At 39.9% G+C, this 18,584-nt stretch overlaps 1 protein-coding gene across 1 annotated transcript in view; it reads right to left on the bottom strand.

The window, feature by feature from the left end:
* Nucleotides 1–18,584, bottom strand: part of LOC139731041 (leucine-rich repeat serine/threonine-protein kinase 1-like) — a 100,363-nt gene that overhangs the window by 20,766 nt on the left and 61,013 nt on the right. The window contains exons 4-12 of the mRNA XM_071641925.1: nt 16,111–16,255; nt 9,090–9,221; nt 5,777–8,185; nt 4,035–4,193; nt 3,351–3,517; nt 2,716–2,836; nt 1,913–2,071; nt 1,207–1,329; nt 549–807 (exon numbers count right to left, since the gene is read on the bottom strand). Of these exons, the coding sequence (XP_071498026.1) occupies nt 549–807; nt 1,207–1,329; nt 1,913–2,071; nt 2,716–2,836; nt 3,351–3,517; nt 4,035–4,193; nt 5,777–8,185; nt 9,090–9,221; nt 16,111–16,255 (3,674 nt within the window). The remainder of the gene's footprint in view (nt 1–548; nt 808–1,206; nt 1,330–1,912; nt 2,072–2,715; nt 2,837–3,350; nt 3,518–4,034; nt 4,194–5,776; nt 8,186–9,089; nt 9,222–16,110; nt 16,256–18,584) is intronic.

Below are 18,584 nucleotides of genomic sequence, written 5' to 3'. Positions count from 1 at the left end.
TCCTGAATGAAATCGGGTGCGTATGGCTGCATGTTTGACAGATTCTGCAATTTTTTTTTTGTCCATTCATTTTTGGTCACAGGTGTATACAGAGGCTTCTACTTTTCATGGCTGGTTCAATGTGCATTGATATCATAAGTTAACCCATTGAGGATGGGCTGACATTGCTACAACAAGCATTTCCCATAGATGCCTGCTCGAGTATACTACATGTAGTACTCGGGACTTGTCTTCAACAGGTTAAAGCAAATATGCACTGGATACTGGTTTGGATATAATCAAAACAATGACATATTCTTATCCTACAGAGAAACTTACATCGTGGGCACTGATTTGAGATACAAAGATGGAGTAGGCAAAATCTACTCTTACAAAAAATGAGATCCTTTTCTCTTCTAAGCTACTGAGGATTTTAAGCTGAAAGATGCAGCTGTTGTTGCTAAAATAAGAAGCAATGTATGCAGCCAACAGGGATTTTCTTTCATAGGCTACACATCTTGGACTTTGCAGGCAATTCAGTGATTTCATTGAAAATACTGCAGATTCACCTGTGAGTGTGTAAGCGGTGTCATAGACAAGATCTCGCAGCGTGTTGACGTTGTATGACTTGGAGCCCGCCGCGCAGCTGACCTCCACGCACGCGATCACGTGGGGGAGCCCTGCGTCCTGCGGGTGGGCGATGTTGATGAAGCGGTCGAAGATGGTGCGCTTCAGGTCTGGCCAATACTCCTTGGAGAAGCGCTTGTCCCGCATGATGATGTCATAATGGGTGCCGACAATGATGACTGGAGAGTTTGGCGCCCTCGCCTGTTGGACAGAAGGGAAAATATTCATCCAATTCAAGACCTTGTACTATTCTTTCTACAGTGACACATGTGATAACTTTCATACATTGACTGATATTGTAGACACTCATCTTAGGGATCCATTGTTCTATTTTGTCACAACTAACCCCTTGGAGACTAGTCCCTAATATACTCGGGCAGGTGTCTATGGGAAATGCATGTTGGTGTAAAATCAAACTGTCCTCAATGGGTTAAAAGAGTTGAGTCATAGGATGATGTTACAGGATGATGTTATTCACCTCCTCCTTTTTCCAAAGAATATCTACACAGTGAAATCTACCATTGAGAGTTATAAATTCTCTTAGAACATGACTAAGACCCTTGAGGACAGGATGGCCAACCTTGCGGACAAAACACCCACCTGGATGTTCACAAGCCACTGCTGCAGCTCATTGATGACCTTTGACCCGTCGGTGATCTTGAAGACGACCAGGTAGAGGGATCGCTTGGTTAGAAAGTACTGGTGTGTGGCGTAGAACTCTTGCTGGAAACAAAAAGGAAATAAAAGTAGAAAGCATTTTCTTTTGGCAAAAATGATCAAATTTTCACTGTGGTACCACTGCAATATAAAGTATATGTGCACACACACACACACACACACACACACACACCATTCAGTAATCTATTTCCTTTCTCATTTATGTGATAAGAGGCAATAACATGTTCTGGTATGTGCTATAAGTCAACATCATTGGAAAAGGCTATCAATCTAGTAAGATTGTCTGCTGCACTGTACTTAACATGTACTTGATGGTGCATTCACATACAATTGTATGCAGGTTTGTCTTTGTTGTTTTTTTTATTCACCTGTTTGTTGAAGAACATGAACCTACTGTAAGATGTCCAAATGAAAGCTTGAAGCTTGCTTTAAAACTTTTTCACTAATTTTCTGCATTGTGTTTATAAATCTATTTTCCATTTCTGTAATTTTGTAAGCACCCTGAGCCATATGGAAAGAGCATACTAACCAGAGATTGCATCATATCATTTTGAATTGCATAACAAGGGGGCCAAAGGCAAGATAATGGCTACTACATGACGGCCAGCCTTGTCCTATCAAAGCCTACCTGTCCACCAAAGTCCCACGTGCTGAAAGTGACCTTGCCGTGCTTGCCCTTCCTCTTGCCGTATGTCCACTCACAGACGTCCACCCCGACCGTGGACAGATGCGTACCCTTCAGGGTCTTGCCCCCGATGTGGATGTTGCCTTGCCGCTCTGCAAATGTCTGCAGACACAAGATTCGAAAAATCACTATCAAAATGAGACAAATCATTCCATCACGGTTAGAAAAGAATGTACTGTACGAGCTGAAATTTTCGCGGTGGTTTTATTTTCGCGAATTTCGCGAATCGCCTGTGAACCGCGAAAATAACAACACGCGAAAATAACAATGCGTGAATAACTAAGTACAGTTAGACCCTCGCAACCGCGAAAGTAGCGATTCGCGAAAATATCTGTACGCGAAAATTTCAGCTCGTACAGTAATTGAAACTGTATGTCTTTGTATAATCTTTCCACTTTTTTTATGCATAGGGACACATGCACTATGTGTTATGTGCTATGTGAGCACTATTAATTATCATTATAATTATGAGTAAGCCATTAATTTCTCCAGACAATATTTAGAGAATAGGGACATACAGTGTATGACAATTTGGAAACTGTTTGAATTCGCGATCGAGAACCCCATTGATGGTACAAGAAAGAACCATTACCACAAATCTATGAAATAGTCTGGACTTTTGATCACATTTTACTCTTTTATTTTGTAAAAACGATCAAAGAAGATGACAGAGAGGAAGAAAACAGTTGAAAATCACAATGTGATGAATATCAAGCATGATATTCAATTTTATAGAACTACCTTACCCCAAGAGATTGGGCGAGATATGCCCCCATCCCATCTCGCCTCAACTCATTCAACAATGTGGTCTTGCCAATGCCAGCCTTCCCCACAAACATGAGCTTCATCCTGGTGTAAGGCTTGGCACTGTGATGAAGAAAGAAGAAAATGAAAAAAAAAAATAAAAAAGAAAGAAAGATTAAAAGAAAGATAGAGTGAAAAAAAATACACAAGAAAGACAAAATAAGTATAAAGTTAACCTGTTGAGGGCGAGTCATGAGTATACTCGGGCAGGTGTCTATGAGAAATGCGCATAGTAGCAAAATCAGTCTGTCATCAACGGGTTAACATAACACACAGATGAGTCCAAATGATTATAATCAGCAACTCACGACAAAATACGTATCAACAGCAACTGCAGCATCAAATTAAAATTAGATCAAATGAAACAAAGGAATGTGGCTGGAACTATTCCATTAGCATCACTTCTTTCTCTCTTTCTCTATCTACTAATCTATCATAATTTATTCATTGATATGATATATCATGACACACAGCATGTCTAACACAAAATCATTTCATTTTATGCGGGATTACAACATGTACAATGTATAGACATGAGAGTAAATATAGTATAGAAGTAGATATAAATGTCACTAACTCATCAAGGATTGACCGCAGGTAGCCAAGAACATCCTTGACCAGTGACGTCTTGACCATCGAGCCCAGTGGCTCCACGAGTAAGCAGCCATCTGCATTGAAGTCATAGAGGCACTTGAGTCGTCCCATCTCTGGGGGCAAGTTGGTGATGTGCGTATTACCGTCGACCTGCGATAATCGCAAGATACGTAATGAATACAGCTTTGAAAGTCTATGAACTTACAACTTTTACTTCTCATGTTTTTACACTGAATTTTGCTATAGAAATAGGCCCTTCTTTTCTTGACTCATGTGAAACTCCTCTGAAATTATTCCTTTGAGAACAGCAATTACATTTTGATGTCAATGCATGGATGTGAGAATGGAGGTAAAAGCCAAATCACAATCACAAGCAATGGTTGTTAGTCACCATAACCACTGCTCAATTTTTAACTGTGGTATAGAGGGCGCCCTTGCAGATGCCTGTCACTGCCCAGCAAAGAAAAGGGACAAAAATTAATGCTTCCAGGTAGGGGGATAAATAAAAAGAACTATGAAAAGTGCCAATGCTCGATTCTTTTTCCTCAGAAATCAACAAGGTGACTTTATAGCAAATTTTGCATCCTGATGACGTATTTTCTTCCAATTATTTATCCATTCATTCATTTTCTTTTGGTGCCGTTCATGCAAAGTTCTTCTGACTGACCTTGAAGCTGCTGAGTTTGGTCATGTACTGGATGTCGGCTGTGATCTCACTCAGCCGGTTGTTAGATAGCATCAGGACATTGAGACTGGGAAAGAGTAGGGTGCCCTCTGTGTCTGTTACTGAGGTATTGGTGTACAGCTTCCAGGCATCCACTGGTATCTTGATTAGCAGAAAAACATATAATTGACATTTTTTAAAAAAATAATTGCACTTCAGACGAGACATAAAAACACAACTGCACATTTAGACACAATTATACAATCCCTTCTCATTAACACATATTGTACACATTGTAATCATTAAGTTATACCTCTTCAATAAACATATTACATATAATTCACTTTCTCTCAGAAAAGTCCAGTTATATAAAACTAGAAGCTAACTAGAAACTAGCTTAATGTTACATTCACATCCACACACTTTCCCAACAAAACAATAATGCATGAACATGTTAATACGCAATGACCAATTTACTTATTTTTCTCAGTTCTTTTCATTTGCAAATACGGCTGAACAGCATTTACAATGTATGATTGTTTATAATGAAGCACATAATGCCAAAGAAAAGAAAAAATGAAAGAGCAATAATGTACTGCTTTCCTTCTTTGCTGCTACACCAACTATAGTGTATATTGCCAGGATGTAATGCAAACAAATATTTCCTGGTTTCCTTTACCTGACAAAATTAACATTTAGACCACAAAAAAAAAAAAAAAATGTGTGACCCTCCTGCATGTTACCCTGATACATTCCCAAACATGAAACTTTAGAAAAGAGCAAAATCAGGTGATCTTCCAGGAGAAAAAGAAAGAAGAGATAAGATACTTGTACAAAAATGAAAGTTGAATACATCAGCTGATTAATGTCCGGATTTCAAAGTCCAAATATGTTTTGAATGTGAAAATATTAAGTTCTTTTTTTAGGATGCATGCTGTCATGGTGTTGAAATCAACAGTATGAAATGTATTATGTGTAAACTTCAACAAGTCCATTACAAAGAATGTACATGCGTCGTTATTTTTGTGACAGTTCAGATGAACACAAAATCTCCAGAGAAAGTTCACTTTGTGAAACTGTTCATGTTTACAAAATTAATAACTGCAGCAAAGTGAACAAATAAGTGTTGGGTTGCATCTTCCCACAAAACTGAACTAATTTTCATCTGGATCTATATGTAAAGTTCTATACTGTATAAATGAATGCGAAATCATGATGCTAGGGAAAAAAAAATAATCAAAATGGAATGCTGGATAGGCTCTTAATTGAGCTACTGAAAGAAATTAAAAACTTGCGGTAAAATTATGAGATATGGAAGCCATGCAGCTAAAGAGATGGTGAGTGCAAAAGTGAATACAGGTACATACATTGTGTATGTGGTCCTGCATCACAAAATAGGTGGAGCATGGGATGATTTCCAAGCAGATATGAGAATATGCATTCTATTTATTCACCTTGGCTAATTATCAGAATTTGGTGTTTCCTATAGGCCAATTCAGTTTCAAAACACTGTAACTTGCTGACCATAATTGGGGGGGAAGCTTTCAACATAAAGAAAAAATGATTGATGGGTTATGCAGTGAGTCAGGTGCATTGCTACAGTTGTATGTCAGTGCATAAATCATCTGTTGTTTAGTTAGTTTTGTGAAGCAGGTCACAGTGGATATATATATATATCAAGTGGAGACTACTTTTCAGAGGTGCATGCAGAACAAACAATGAAACAGCATACATACAGAACTCACATCTGGATCATCAGTGTTGTCCTTCCCGTGTATTGCCACCACCGTCGGGTCGTCGCTGTCGTCATCGTCCGTTCCACTCCTGGGCATGTCCAGGACCGTCCTGGAGATGAGCTCCATCCGTGTCAGCTGGTTGTTGGCCAGATCCAGGGTCCTGAGGTTGGCGAGAACCCGGTGCCGGCGGTGCTTGCAGACCTGCAGGAGGCTGGTGGCAGACACCGACAGACCCGGAATCATCACAGACTCTCGGCTCCTCCGCCTTGACCCCGTTGGGGACACGAGAGGGGCATAGTGTCCATGGTGGCATGAGGACTTTGGACTGTAGCAGGACTCGTTGGCATTGGATTGGGGATTCTCCACTGTGGAAGTGGCCCGAATGATCCTGGACGATGTGTTTTTGCCTCGCAGCGAGGTACGAGGTGCTACCATGGAGATCTGTTTGATCCGATTGAAGGCAAGCTCCAGATCCGTGAGGCCTGCGGGTAGCTTGCTAATTGCACAGAAATCAGTTATTTTGTTGTGCGAGAGGAGCAACTTGTTGAGCTTTGGGGTAAGACAAGGTAATCCGGAGGGGATCCTCTGGAGTCTGTTGTGGGACAGATCAAGTACTTCAAGTGAACTGAGCTCATCAGCGTTGAGGTTTTCCTCTTCTTCGTGTGCCACGTCGTAGGTGCCCATGCTGCAGAGCCGATGCCGCTTCATGTTGATAAAAGAGTACCTTCGCTGGGGTGTGTGTGATCCCGACTCGGCACCCTCTGACTCTGGCGATGACATTGTCCCAGATGAAGGCTGCCGCTTCATGCTCCTGATGGGTGAGGGCTGACTCTCCAGGCCAGTTTCATCCAATGTAGGACTACTGCGCGACTTGATTCCCTTGCCTCCAGATGAGTCGTGCTTCAGCTCTGGATGGAGGGATGCTGGCAGAGACACAAGGCTAGTCCGCTTGTTGACTCCACCAGAGGCATCATCAACCATGTGTGGATCACCATGGCAACTGATGTTGAGCGTGCCTGTTGGATCTGTCTGAAAACTTGGCAACTCTTCAATTTCATTCTTGCTTAAGTTTAGCGTCCTCAGTTTTGGAGCCATCCACATTTCAAATGGCATGGAAGTCAGTCTGTTGTTCTGAAGGCACAGTTGTTCCAGACTGGACAGAAGGAAAAGGTCCGGAGGAACGGAAGCGATGCGATTGTGCTCCAAGTAGACCCGTTTCAGTAGGGGAGCATTCCATCGATCTTTTGACTCACATTCCACGGGGTCAATCTCACAGTCACCAGTCGTGGTGTCGTGCGAAACAGTTCCATCCGGAAGTCTGCTGATCTTATTCTTGCTGGCATTGAGCTGCTGTAGAGAAGGAAGTTGAAACACGATGAGTGGCAGCTTACTGAGACTGTTGTCCGATATGTCTATCCTCGTGATAGTACCCACCACATCGTGAATACCTGTCTCCGGTGTCGGGTAATGTCTGAGGGCGGGATTGTGCCGGAAACCGGCTTCCACAAGCCATTCCACGTTCACGTCTGTCAGGTTGTGGTCGTGCCAGTCGATGGTGACTGCTGTGTCAAAAGTACCGTGTGAACTGACAGTGCGTTTAATGCTCGCCACCGTTTTCCGCCGATCAGGGGTCCCACCTTTCCGATGCTCCCCTCTCTTGGAATCCTCCCTGGAACACTTTGACCGCTGCATCGTTGGCGTATCTCGCGACCCTCTCCCCGACCTCGCAACTGAATCATCAAGATCCACACTGCTGTTCTGTGAACACTCTAAAAAGTAAGATTTGAACTTGCTCAAGGGTTTTTCTCCTATAAGGAAATCTGGATCCGGATGCACTCCGGTGTGTGCAAGGATGCTAGTCTTTATGTCGTTGTGAACAGCTAACGTCGCTGCCATCAAAGCTTTGTCATCCACATCTCTCGCTCCTTGCCTGAGCAGCATGTTGATAATGTCAATGTTGTGCTCAGCTGCACTGCAAGCCTCGTAGAGCAGGGAGGAGTCCTCTTCCGCAAAGTACATTTTCTCTGTGACCTTCCGCGAGTCCCTCGCCTGGTCCGAGTCGAAGAGGCACTGTATGGACTTGATGGGCAGGTTTACGTCCGCCCCGTAACGTAGCAGTAGTGCAACGATCTCCGCGTCCCCTTTCATGACCGCGCTGTGGAGCGGGGTCTGGCCCAGCACGGTGTAGCAGTCCACGTCGACGTAGGACTTCTTCTTGAGTGTGGCGTAGGAATGCCTCGCTGCACCAGACGGCTGATACTCAAGCAGGATTCTCACCACCTCAGCATGGCCAGCTGTACAAGCCAAGTACAGAGCAGTCTGTCCATTGATATTCCTCTGGTTGATGTAGAATGGCAGGTTGCCCTTGTAGGATTTGAATGTTATGCTTGACGTGCCCAGGTCAGTCTCGCAGATACTCTGAAATACAATGAATAGCAAGTTACATCCATTGGTATATAATGCAGCGTAACAGTGTTTATTTTTAATTTCACAAAGATTTGACGATACGTAAAGACAGTAGGCCTTATACTCTTGAAGAGTGGCAGGGTTGCTTACAAACACATTACCACTATAATAACTTTTTAATGGGGAGGGGAATTCAACTAGAAACTTGGAAAATTAATGCCTTTCATAAACATATGACATGTGCACCCCTGATACAACACCTCTTTTGTAACAACTACACTGTGCAAGCCACATATTTGGCAGGCATAATATTTTGTAGTAAACCATATGAGTAACCATCAAGTTACTCAGTTTTTCCATGGGCATATCACTAGACTGTTGCAAGTTCTGATTCACTCATTGCAAAATTAAAACCAATGCATCTTTGCTACAAACATGACACTTGACACCCTTTGCCATCAATTTAATCTTTTCTCTTTATAGCAATGGGAAAATACAATATTTGGCACTTTCTCTCTGCCTTTTAAACTTTTATGCAACAACTGCATGCTCTTATAAGGGTTGCTCCATAACAACCAGACAGCTTACCCAAGTGTTGTCCAACACAGTGATTACTAAATGCATAATATGCAAACTAGATTTCAAGCATGCTTGATTTGAACAGATAAACCGAGTCTAGAACTCTTAAACTGATCCATCTACCCCTCCCCCCCCCCCCCCGAAAAAAAAGATAGTTATCATTCTGAATACACTATTGGTCACCTAGACGATCAAATGTTTGGAAAATTCACTGATATGCTGAGTAAAACACAGTGTGTGATATGTGTTCTTGAGAAGAGGTTGAAAGCAACTTCCGTGGTACAAAATTAACATGACTCGAAGAGAGGGATGATCGATGAATTTTCGATGCACTCACCGATTCCTCGACCGCCGTCTTGTAGTCAAACTCGAGGAGCAGCTTGACAAGGCTGGCATGGCCTTCCTTAGCTGCGGCGTGGAGGGGTAGCTCCATGTCTTGTGTCTGCTCGCTGGCCATGCTGGGAAACCGCTGCAGAAAATACGGGCAAGTCGGAAAGTGTGTGTGGGGGGTGGGGGGGGGGGGAGACAAAAGCCAAGAACAGGTAAGTACACAGGAAAATGAATACAGCCAAAATGGATCAGAGGTGGTACTGGCTTACATTTGATTTATTTCACAGAATTGTACACTTACTCGTATCTGAGATGCATAATTAAGGAAAGGGGTGAAATGGACGCACTTCTCGCAGGAACATTTTGATCTTCAAAGCAAAATCACAAAACATCTCGGACACTTACTCTTATCTGAGATGCCCTGTTTGGAGCACTACCAGCAGGGAGCAACCTATCCAAGCAACACATTAATTCATGCATACTTTGAATATGTGAGATTGACTATGTCCTGACAGTGTGGCTGACTGAGTGGCTTGGTCGATCTGCCAATTTGGGAAGAATTGTGACTAGAATGTCCAGTAGAATACACCTATATAAGACTACCCTCTGAAGTATCATACATGTATCATGATGCCAAGTTAGCGCGGAGTAGAATGCCAGGATGGTGTTACAGGAAATCATCCTACACCATTGGTAGAAGACACTGTGACCTACTTAAGGCTTTTGGGATACAAATCAAATATCCACCCCCCCCCTCCCCCACAACACCAACACCACCTAATCACACAAAAACATCAACAACAGCAGGAATACCTGAGAATATTTCATTATCTAGTGCAGGTAGCAAAACACCAGGTCATGACAGAGGGGGCAGGGCATTCAAAAATTTCTCAAACTCTTAATATTGCTTAAAAGCCAGACGAAACAAACTTTCTACTAAATCTAAAGGTTGAGCATAAATAACTCACACTATTTTGAGAAGCAGAATGATAATACTATATGAATGGAATGACAGTCTGTCATCTAATTTTAGCAATCTTCCTACAAAATAGACTAGTCCAATAGTGCTCTCTTGGTCTCAGAGATTGAATAGTATTATCCAGCTGGGAAACAAAAGCATGTCACACTTCCACCCATTTCCTCTGTTACCATGGAAACCTAAACATCATTGTCTAAAGTTCCATGTTTTTGAACCAAATAAATATCAAGAGTTGAAGTCACGCTTACTTGTTAGTTCTGATATTAATTCCAAGGACGATGATATTTTGATGACTTTGCGACAGAAATATCTTCTGATCCATGACATGGGATTGTGCAGAATGATATTGTTTCATTACACAACCGGTTTTAGGACTTGATAACTCTGTATGCTGATGTGCCACTCTGTGTCGAAGACAGTTTGTAGGATAAGGATATTGATCACCATATTGAACCACTTTTCTGCAACTTTCACTGCTATGCACTTACTGCTCGCAATGACTTTAAAGAAAACCATAATTTACTGTTTTTGAAATTTTAAACTGAAGTGTTGTTATCGTATGCTTTTAATCCAAACAAGTAATAAGAGCACCAGTAATAGCGATGCAGGATGCACTTTGGAGAATGTCATTGTCCAGGGCTGAGACTAAATCACATCCTGGCACTTTCTTTTAAAATGCTCTCTAAATTCCAAGGATGTTTGAAAGTGTGTGTGTTTGTTTGTTTACGTAATGTTCTCTCTTTGCAAAATTGTTTTTCATGTATATTGTGTGATGATCGAAGCAGAATTATTTAAGTCTGATCAAAGTGATCAAGGTACTGTAAAATGAGGAATGTTCATGTGCATTTTAATTTTGCGAGAGCAAAGATTCGCGAAATTTAAATGCACGCAAGAGTTCTTGTCTACACTAATAGATGCATTGACTGTTAGAGGCAACTCACAAAAATTTCATGCCGTGAAAACGGCCATTGGCTCCAATTCGCGAAAATTTCATGCCATGAAAATATTGTAATTCACAGTTAACAATTTATTGTAAGACTTCTACGTGTACATGGCTGCAGGCCTTTGCTTTTAACTCTTTTTGCTTGTATGAACCTGTATAAATTTTTTCTTTGCATACACATTTACAATTTATAATAATGATCAAGCGCACATGTGTGTGTGTTTGTACTTAAGTATTTCTTTGTGAATATGATTTTGATAATGATATTATCAACAAAATGCTAATACAAAATACAGTATTCTTCCAAACATGGTCTTAAGGAAAAATTTAGGCCAGATTCACTACTACACATGTATATTAAGCAAGTACACTACAAGTATGCATCAAGTAGGTATAAAGTACACTTATGGCTACTGCAGGAAAAACAAAAACAAGAACAACAATCAAAGACATGCATCATCTTCTATTAGTGCTTTGACTAAACCAATGTGATATAAACATGACAAATGATGACTGTATAGTTGTATGGAATATGAGAGTTCTAAATTCATGGTCTAATTGCTATTTTGGGGAGGTCACAAGTCCACAGATGAAGTTGTGGCATTTATAGTCACCCATGTACTATTTTAAAATCTTCGGGTAGAACATTTCGTATGTTCCTGGGCTGTGTCATCAGCTACTGGTATGCGTAGTATACGATATGATATCAGAACCGAACACTCAAGTACAAGTAGTGTGACTGAAAATATTGACTTTACTAAGGAACTAAAAAAAAAACAAAACATCAACAACTAAAGATGCATTTAACCTGTTGAGGACGGTTTGATTTTGCTACAACACGCATTTCTCATAGACACCTGCCCGAGTATACTCGGGACTCGTCCTTAATGGGTTAAGAATAAGCAGGAATTCATTATAATTTAACCACAGTTATAAAGTGATACTGATATACAATTTTGGTTGATGACTCCCATAATTACGTGATTGCAGGTATACAATTACATGATTATGGGGTCATTGACTAAATTTGTATACATGTAGGATGTTTAGAAGAGGTAGGATGACATTTTGCTTTCACTTTAGTATTTAACCCTTCTTGTGCTTTAAGTGTGATTGACTCAGAAACCCCACATTGTCATACTCACTCTGAAAAGTCCCTGGGACAGAAAGGGTTTATTGAATGAGATTATGATTGACCTATTAAGTTACACTTTAGTGAGGGACTCTTCACTTCTACCTTTAGTTTCGATATAATACCACACATTTCAAAGTGCCTTTGATATTGACCCCGAAAATGAAAATTGCTCCATTGTTAAACCGATCTTAGGAAAAGTTTTGCTCAAATGCTTTCAATAACAGCATGAGAGTAAATGGGACACTAGCATGAGAGTTTGTAAAGTTTTGCTTTCACAAGTTTGCATCCTACATTTGGTTCTCAGAAGAGCATGTGTGAAAATGAGGTGTGGTATAAAATGAATGTATCAAATCTACAAATTCTACGAACTACAAATATCAACTCTGATGTGAGTCTCAGAAAGAAATGATGTTGTTATACTGCATGTCTTCCTATATAACATGCTGCTATATGATAATAATAATAATAATAATAATAACAATAATAATAATGATGATGATAATGATACTGATAATGATAATAATTGATTCTTTAGAGTGCCTTTTCCACTGGATACAAAGCGCAATGAGATGTCATCCCTGGTCGCCATATGGGATAAAATTATCTACAAATTGCCAGGCAGTGACAGTACAAGTCCAGTGCACTTATATAGGGATTCTAGAATAAGAAGGTTTTCAAATTTTGTTTGAAGTGATTCAGTGCACCACCATAGTTCATTATTGCTAATTTGGATACTTTTGGTATTAAGATTCATATGACTGTTAACTTGTGGCAAGTCCTGCTGTGTCCTTATGCATCGATCGTCTGAAAGTTCAATGGTACATGACTGTACTTTCCTTGTTGGGGGAGAGTGCTGAAAGCTGTACTATCAACTTTGCTCAACATCTCTGCAAATTTTTAACATTGTACCCGGCAAATGTGTAGCTCTTGCTACAAAGTTTTATATTCAAGAAGAAAGGGGGGGGGGTAAATATGAGACAAAGGAGCAGGTGGGAGAAGGGTGGGAATGGGATGGGGTGCGGGGTCTGATGGGGTGGGAAAGGAGGCCCCCAGGAGAACTGACTGCTCCACAGAGGGGAAGTTGAATGTTATCCTAAACCAGAAAGCTATTTGCATTGAGAGCACAGTCATGACATATGACAGAGCAAGGGAGATTTTCCACAAAACGTGAAAAAAATTAAGAGATGGCTTGAGTATAACCACCACAGCATGATGCGATGTCCAATGGGTTACCTTAATATGGCTTTTTTTTTAATTATAGTTTTTTTTTCTGATTATACTGCTTGGACGTATGCATGAGTGCGTACTTTCTAAATTCCTCTTTTTGTGTCACACATTGTGCTGACATCGACTGGCAGGGCATGCAGAATGTGACTAAACGTTGGAAAAGCTAATTGGGGAACGCTTTAAATTAAAAGTCCTGACTTGTAGTCATGGGTCCTGTCATCCGCCAAAAATAGCGGTTCCTATAGTCCCCCGGCCGCATAGAGACACTGCCTGATGCCTGCGATAACAAAGTCAGCATTTATTACATTATCGCAGCTAGCTCAAGGGGCCGGTCTCTTCCAAAACTGATTTCTCGTCTCGTCATGAGACTTTTGCACGGCTCATCAGATAAAATCCCTTCCATTGGCATGCCCTCAAAATGAGTGTGAAGATAGCACATGTACAGCAGTATGTCCAAAAAAAAATTACAATCCACTTTTCGCATTGATAACACCCAATATGATTAAACCGTCTAAATACTACTTCAGGGTCTTGAAATATAACATCTTAGCTCTATTTTGCAGAAAACCCCTTTCAATTTGGTTAAGCAGTCACAGAGAAATGTGGATTGTTGTAAAGCACGTCATGAGTCTGATTCTTCCCAGTTTATTAGCACTTTCTGACATGCTCAACAAAATTCCTCATTTCTCTTTGACCACTGAAGCAAATCAAATGGGGTTTTCTGTAAAATGTGGGCAATGAGTTATAGTTTCATAACCTAAAATTGTATTTGGATTGATTCACTATTTTCAAGATATCGTTGCGGAGGATACCACTGTATTTTTTGGGTGGACCTACGGTATGCCCTTCCGTCAGCCAGTCTATGCAGTAGACCTACAAGGACTAGCTAAGACTTGGATCTTTGTCAAAATACCCAATGCAATGCCAGAGGGTGGACGAAGGTGGAGAATTTGTCCAGAGACACAGCTATTACAAAGATGTCATGATCAAATTTTGGCACTCAGTCTACTGCAGAATTGCTCCCCCCCCCCCCATTTTTTATTTTTATTGCATCCTTGGGTAACATTCCAGTGGACTGTTCATCTGCTCACACTCTATAATTGCATGAACCTACTGGTACTGTGTGATACATTAACCCAATGCAACATCTGAACCATACTGCAGAAATTCAATAACTTTAATGTTATCATTATAAAATAATGTAATAATTCCTACCAAAGTGATCACTATCAACAGAATCATATATCTGGTCTTGATTTCAACAAAATCAAGAACAAAACAACATCAACAAACCTCATTTATGATAATAATAACAACAACAAATTAACAAACAAACCATACCCCTAAAAGGCATGGCTACAGTATGCAAAAGAGACTGATGATTATTAAAACCTAAAAGTTTGTCTCCACCCACATGACCACACAACCATGGTGAGATATATCATAGGCATCGTGTGTGCACACTGTTCTGTACATCTCAAACACCTTTCATTACTGTGCATGGGAATCTTTGTCTATTATTGCCGGGAATCTCGGATCCCATCTGTTTCAACTGGGTCAATCAATGACTAACACACGTACTGATTATTTAGAATACACAGTATAGAGAAGAACGTTTGTGGAGGTGTGAAAATGGAAGGGCAGGGACGTTCGTCATAGCTAGACCAGAGAGGGAGGAGCCCTGATTTGCTCAAGGTCTGGTGATGAGCTGCTGGGGGCCTCAAATGGTCAAAGGATTTGCTCGAGGTCAAGATTGACAGTGCGTGCGGTCAGGACATGAACTCGTTCAGGGAAGCGCCATTAAGTGACATCATCGACAGACTGGCAGCAGTGTAAAAATTTACCTGATCAAGCACAACCCTTCATCTTAATTCTGAAGATACAAGCAATATAGAAAGGAAAATGAGCAAGAATTCCCAATATTTGCATTATTCTAAATGAGTAAACCCATCAAGTCCTGGAAGAAATTTGCTGCAAAAGTTATCTTCTTTGATCATTCATCAAATTGGCCACTCAGATATCTTACACTGGCAGAAGAAAGAAAGATAGATAAAACTGGTTAGATGTGCTCCATATGTACAAAATCAAGGCAAAAATTTGCAAATGTTTTTCTATATGATGAGGGAAAAACAGGTATCAAAATCACTGAAATATGTTGCCAATTTAAGTATGTGCTATGTATATACATTATTAGAAATCACTGAATGAGGCTTCCTAGAACAGTGGGTGAAATATGTTGCCAATTTAAGTATATGCTATATATCTTTATCAATATCTCTAAAAATCATGAGGCTTCCTATAACAGTAGGTGAAATATGTTGCCAATTTAAGTATAATTATGCTATATATCTATATCATTAGAAATCATACATGTAAGGCTTTCCTAGAACACTCTGGCCCGAATTCACAAGGGTGGTACAAATGAAACCATGGTTTAAACCATGGAGCGCCAAGTGTCACATGGAATATTTTGTTACGAACTCAGTCATTTCGTCGATTTAATGATTATTTTGTAACGAAATGACATTTTGTAACTAAATGAACATTTCGTCCACGAAATGTTAATTACGTTAACAAAACGGTCATTTTGTCGACGAAATGACCAATTTCGTAACGAAATATTCCGAGCGACACTTGGTGCTCCATAGTTTTTGTCCATGGTTCAAACCATGGTTTCATTTGTACCACCTTCGTGAATTCGGACCTCTGGGGCTGCCCTTCACCTCATGGACACAACCACTAACCTTCAACAGCGTCTCGGCCACGTCACGGTGGCCGTGCTGGCAGGCCGCGTAGAGGGCGGACATCTTGGTGTCCTGGTTGGGGCGTCCATCGGCCCCCCTCTCCACGAGGAAGTTGACCACACCCAGGTGGCCCCCCTGGGCTGCCCTGGGCACCAGAAGAAAGATGAAAGGTAACCAAACAACAATAAAACATCAATGATAGATCATGACAGCACAATTGTTAATGATTTATCCAATGGTGATATGAAAATTATCTTTTGTACTCATGGTTTACTGAAATTGTGACTTCAGCAATGAAATTGCTCAATTGCTCCCAATTGTACATAAAAGACATGCATACATATGAATATAACAAAACTGTCCAAGACCTGTACTGCAAATACAATCACAAAATCATAATTTGTTGTATAAGAGTAAAACACATAAACACATATGAAGAAATTCAATTCCTTGCTACGAAGAAAATGCATTTCAAACATTTGTTGAGGTGCTTGAGGGATGCCTAGAGCTGAGAGCATGTGTGTGTTTCATGTGTATGTATGGAGGTATGTGTGTGTGTGTGTGTGTGTGTGTGTGTGTGTGTGTGTGTGTGTGTGTGTGTGTGTGTGTGTATTCAAATGTACAGGAGTGAATAGCAATTAGTGTATTATGCAGATGACAATAATGACAAAATTACAATTTTTTTGAGCACAAAACTGAAGACCATTTACACAATGAAATCTTTTTATGACCAAATATATAAGCAGCTTCAAAATGCACTGTGTTCATTATCTTGAATAAAGAAAAAATTGTGCCATCATCACAAACTATAGACAATTATCCTTTGTTTGTTTTTGTTTTGTATTGTATTGTATTAGTTCACTTTTTGTTTTATTTGTTTGATAAATTAATGTGTTGTTTTGTTTTATTTGTCTGATAAATCAATGTGTTGTTATTTCTGTAGTCATCTGAATTTAGTTCTTTTTTATGTTCATTTTGACAAATTGTCAGCTTATAACCAGAAGGGCACTATATCATTCCAAAGATTGCGTGAATAACAATGAAACAATCAATTTTCACAAAATAAAAAAGTTTATTCATTCAAAAGTCAATAGATTTAAAAGCACTGTTCCAAATACAGTGTAATATAGTGCCTTTGTCATTCTGATGTTTAATATTCTACTGAAAATGAAAATTATCTTAAATTGACATCATAATATAGAGGAGATGAGCTCTACAACATGATACTATTAAAACTCAATATTCCCCAAAACTGCAATAGAGCCCTTCCAGTTCTAAGCTGATGATATATACATGTATGTTGCGTGCAAAACTTCTATTATCATTATCATAAATCAGTTTAATCAGCAATGTTCTGATCATGACATCAAATTTGATTACAGTAATGATTAAATCAATACTATTACTGGCAGTACAGGATGATATAATTAAGGCACATATTACCAAGATTGTGACCGCAGCCTATACATCAAGCAAGCATGCTTGATGTGTATAGTGCTACATCAAGCAAGCATAGACTATTTAATAGATCCACTTCAAAAATTTAATCATACACACATATAGACTATAAATGGTGTAACACTTCACACAAGTCATCTAAATGATACAGGAAGAAAAATAAACAGTAGGTAGAAAATTAGTTAGATGAACTCTATGCATAAATACAGCATCAATTTCATCAAATTCCATTTTTTTTCCTTGGTCAACTTTGCCATTTTACCGATGACAGAATTGTTTGGCATTGAATTTGTATTTTTCTATAGGAAAGTGTATTGCTAACAACATAATGTGTTTGCAAGCATAGGATTGTCATTTGATGGTCTGTTGGAAAACACATCACACACACACACACACACACACACACACACACACACACACACACACACACACAATTTCATCAAATTCCATGACACTTTGTACAAATGAATGTCGATCTCATCAATATTCAATCAAAGCAGGAAGCACTGCTCATCTGCAGTTGTGAATTACATCTATTCTCACATCCAGACGTCCTTATCGATTGCCATGACAACTGTCAAAAAAACTTAATATCGCAGGGTCACCAAACTGACACCTCGCTCACTCCTAGCCATTGTCAGTCTCAGTGTTACATCAAGGCCCAATCAATTTCATTAACAGCTTCTTATGATACCATCACCTGATACACTTTACACACACACACACACACACACACACACACACACACACACACACACACACACACACACACACAGACGTGTTCCCCTGATCCACCCTCCCCACAGAAAATAAAAGCAAATCAAGTTGCCCATTTTTTTTTTTTTTTTTGCCAGAGAGTATACTTGATTGATTCAATATACTTGACCCACATTGCATTCCAATAATTTCAGTGTTGAAACACTTAACCTGCTGTTCCAAGATTTAATCAATCAATATCACGGTCTCTGTCCCTGAACCTGACAGACAGACAAACACACAATGGACCCACAGACAAA

The sequence above is a fragment of the Diadema antillarum genome, unplaced genomic scaffold, assembly GCF_040938485.1.
Source record: "Diadema antillarum isolate AM-2024a unplaced genomic scaffold, OU_Dant_1.0 scf00000022, whole genome shotgun sequence".
NCBI lineage: Eukaryota > Metazoa > Echinodermata > Echinoidea > Diadematoida > Diadematidae > Diadema > Diadema antillarum.
The sequence above is the reverse complement of the archived record's forward strand: the minus strand, read 5'-3'. Positions and strand labels throughout refer to the sequence as shown.